The 3,875-nt window shown below is 41.7% G+C and overlaps 1 protein-coding gene across 1 annotated transcript in view; it reads right to left on the minus strand.

Annotated features, from left to right (window-relative positions):
• Window positions 1–3,836, minus strand: part of LOC138960697 (uncharacterized) — a gene marked incomplete at its 5' end in the record, with an annotated part of 28,471 nt that extends 24,635 nt beyond the window's left edge. The window contains 1 exon segment of the mRNA XM_070332418.1: window positions 3,659–3,836. Within this exon segment, the coding sequence (XP_070188519.1) occupies window positions 3,659–3,780 (122 nt within the window).
• Between the last annotated feature and the right edge of the window lie 39 nt (window positions 3,837–3,875).

The raw sequence follows: 3,875 nt of genomic DNA on the forward strand, positions 1-3,875 counted from the left end.
AACAGATATTCACACAAAACTTATCTTGATAGTTCAATCAGTTTTCGTCCACTCGTCAGGAAGCCGAGCGAATGAATTGTTTTGTCAATAACAAACGTTCCAACAACCTACCTTTCTTGTGTTTTTTTTAATTCTGAATTTTGGAACGTTGGCATGCGCAGTCTCTTTGTTTTTGGATTTACTGATCTTGAGTTTAAGTTGTCGGGTTTACTGATTGCAGCTGCCAAATGACTGTATTTTGTAGTTTTTTGTTTTTGTCATTGTTTGTTTTTTAGATGTGTGATTGCTGTCATTTACTGGTTTACAAAACGCTCATCGCGATCACTGGTCCTAGTTTTAACAGCTTTCGATTTCTCCGAATACAAAACCAACCACAAGAGGTAGACAAATATTTTGTTGAAATAATTGCCTGTATAGGAGGCCTCGTATCTTCACGTGGAAATCTAAGGGTTTTTCAAACAGCAATGATAAACATGAAAACTAGGTATGCATATTTAAGTTCGGTTTCAGATGTTTCTATTTTCAATAATGCTTGTCGCTGGAATTAGCTCCTCTCTGTAAACAGAATGAATTTGAACAGCGCTCGTTAAAGACTATCGCCTTCCCATGTAAATCATATATTGTAAATCACAAAGGGTTCATCCAGGCTTTTACATGAAAGCAGAGCACCCTTACAATTGGATACCAAAGTGGGAATATTCTTGCTGAATTAATGATTCAGATTAATAAGAATGTCACTTACTAAATTGATTCATAACACAACCCCACTCAAAGCAGCAGTATATCTCAGTTGAAGGATGCCTCTTGCAAAAGGAAAGATCCTGGATGGACTAACTAATGGTGATTTACACAAAGGGCGGAAATAGGGTATTTTTATATGGGTGTGTCATCTACCGCGTATAACTATTGTTCTAATTGAAATATAATAAGCACAATATCTGCATATCACGTTTGGAGTGTCAGATTAGTTGAGTAGAATGTATCCATATCTACAAAAGATTAGGAAGCTATCAGCTGTGCATCGTGATTAGATAGTGTTAATCTAAGTCTTGAGGACGACTGTACACCAAGAGTCATCAAGATCTGTTCAACAGCAATGACCTTTTCTTGCATAACATCGTACAAATATTTGAGGGGCCAATCACTAGCGAGGGGTGTAAAGGAAACACGTGCCTGTTTCTACGTTTTCCCGACAGACTCGTGAGTCTATGTGAACGCTCGGTTTGGTTGTGTTGGAGCTCTGCACAGCAGCTGATTTGAAACTCTCTTTTATCTAAAGTTACGATAACTGGCATTAAAAACTGTCAATAGTTCTTCTGTGCCTATACATAGGAAAGTGCTGATATATAAATAGGACAAATAACTTTCAGTTATAGTTATGCTTTATGGGAACAATTGAAACTAATAATATTTTGCTTAGGTTGGACATTTTCAAGGTCGTAATCTTCATAGCTGTTTTGTCGTGGTTACCGGTTGATTCCGTTTGTGACTGACTTTCAAAAGAACGTTAAGGCGGTCCTTTATTAAGCTCGAAGTCGACTTCGCGAAGTGTGTTTTTTTTTAACCGAAAACTCAGTGCAAAAGCATCTTTCTTTTTTTCTTTATTTGGTGTTTAACGTCGTTTTCAACCGTTCAAGGTTATATCGCGACGGGGAAAGGGGGGAGATGGGATAGAGCCACTTGTTAATTGTTTCTTGTTCACAAAAGCACTAATAAAAAAAATTGCTCCAGGGGCTTGCAACGTAGTACAATATATGACCTTACTGGGAGAATGCAAGTTTCCAGTACAAAGGACTTAACATTTCTTACATACTGCTTGACTAAAATCTTTACAAACATTGACTATATTCTATACAAGAAACACTTAACAAGGGTAAAAGGAGAAACAGAATCCGTTAGTCGCCTCTTACGACATGCTGGGGAGCATCGGGTAAATTCTTCCCCCTAACCCGCGGGGGGTTGCAAAAGCATCGTGCGGGCAAGTTAAGGACTGGTGTCGAATGCTGTTGAATTTGATTTTGAGTAGACTTTGAAGAAGTACAACTAGTGCTATTCATTCGTACAAGTATAGAACGACTGCTACCGATGCTGAGGATCTTCCTCCACCAACGAGTGACGGAGTCATCAAAACATGTCAACGCTACACATGCTCAGGAAGGGGTCATGGCGTTGCGGGTTTTTGGCATGTGTCTAAAGGGAGGGGTCATGGCCTTGGTGTTTGGCACGTGTCTAAAGGGAGGGGTCATGGCCTTGGTGTTTGGCACGTGTCTAAAGGGAGGGGTCATGGCGTTGGTGTTTGGCACGTGTCTAAAGGGAGGGGTCATGGCGTTGCGGGTTTTTGGCATGTGTCTAAAGGGAGGGATAGTTTGATTCCACGATCAAAAGCCTGGGCAGACCTGACAAAGCGAGCAGAGCTGTTTTCACGGAAATGACTGTGCCTTACAAAAAAAATTTTTTTTTCAGTTAACCGACTAAACGAACCTTTGCATGCAATACTGTCAGGGTTATCACCGAGCATCAGTCTCATCAGCGGGAGTGACCGCTTCACTCCGCGGTCACTTAACTTGTTTGTCCGGCACAGTAACTGACCGATTGAACACCACTGATTATGCGTGTACAGAGATAACTTCATCGTTAGCATTGATTGACCCTTTTGCCTTCGAAGTGGACCTTTGTTGCTGCCCTACATACCAACCGGCATACCAGGCAGTAAGTAAGTAAGTAAGTAAGTTATCCATACACACTCATGCACACCCTACATACTTTCTCTATTAATATATATCTAAGTGGTGTCTACAAATTGGTGTCACTTTCTGCTGCGCATTTCTGGTCGTGACTGGTTTAGCCTGGTCTCAGGCAGTGTATAGACCATCGTTGGATATTGATGGCAGTGATAGTGACAGTGACGATGACAATGACGATGACAGTGACATTGAAAATGACAATGACAGTGACAGTGAAAATGACAGTGACAATGGCAGTGAAACTGACAATTACAATGACAGTGACAATGACAGTGACAATGACAATGACGATGAGAATGATAGTGACAATGACAGTGATAATGACAGTGATAATGACAATAACAATGGCAATCACAATGGCAGTGACAATTACAATGGCAGTGAAACTGACAATTACAATAGAAGAATTTCGAGAACAAAGTTTGTCTTGGTGATTTCAACATGTCAGCAGTTACAATTGAATCGTTTGTTGACCACCAGGCTGTGCATGTATCGGTATCGTATATCATTAAGAACAACAACAACTGATCAAGTCAATGCTATTAAATGAAATGATTGAAAACGCCTGCATTGAAAATCCAAAATATCGAATCTAGCAAATCTTCTGCGTTCGGGAAGGAAAAAAACCCAGAGTAAGCAAGCACGCACACACACACACACACACACACACACACACGCACGCACATACGCACACACACACACACACACACACACACGCACACACACGCACCCACAGACACACACACACACACACACGCACACACACACACACACACAAACACACATACACACACACACATGCACACACACACACACACACACACACAAACACACACACACACACACACAAACAAACACACACACACACACACACACACACACACACACACACACACACACAAGCGACTCTGTACCTGATTTTCAGACGATGTCTCCACGGCACCTCCTCCCCCTGCCCCCCAGGGCCCCCCTTCTTCTCATTGGCTTTGCGAATCTTCAGCAGGATGTCGGGAGACTGGTAGGCGTGTCTCCCCATCTTGACGAGTCCAGACAATTATCTTTCCCTCAGAATGACAACGATGATTATAAGAGTGTGCATGCCGATGTGGCATGCATTCACCTACTTTTTGT

The sequence above is a fragment of the Littorina saxatilis genome, linkage group LG1 (assembly GCF_037325665.1).
Source record: "Littorina saxatilis isolate snail1 linkage group LG1, US_GU_Lsax_2.0, whole genome shotgun sequence".
Lineage (NCBI taxonomy): Eukaryota > Metazoa > Mollusca > Gastropoda > Littorinimorpha > Littorinidae > Littorina > Littorina saxatilis.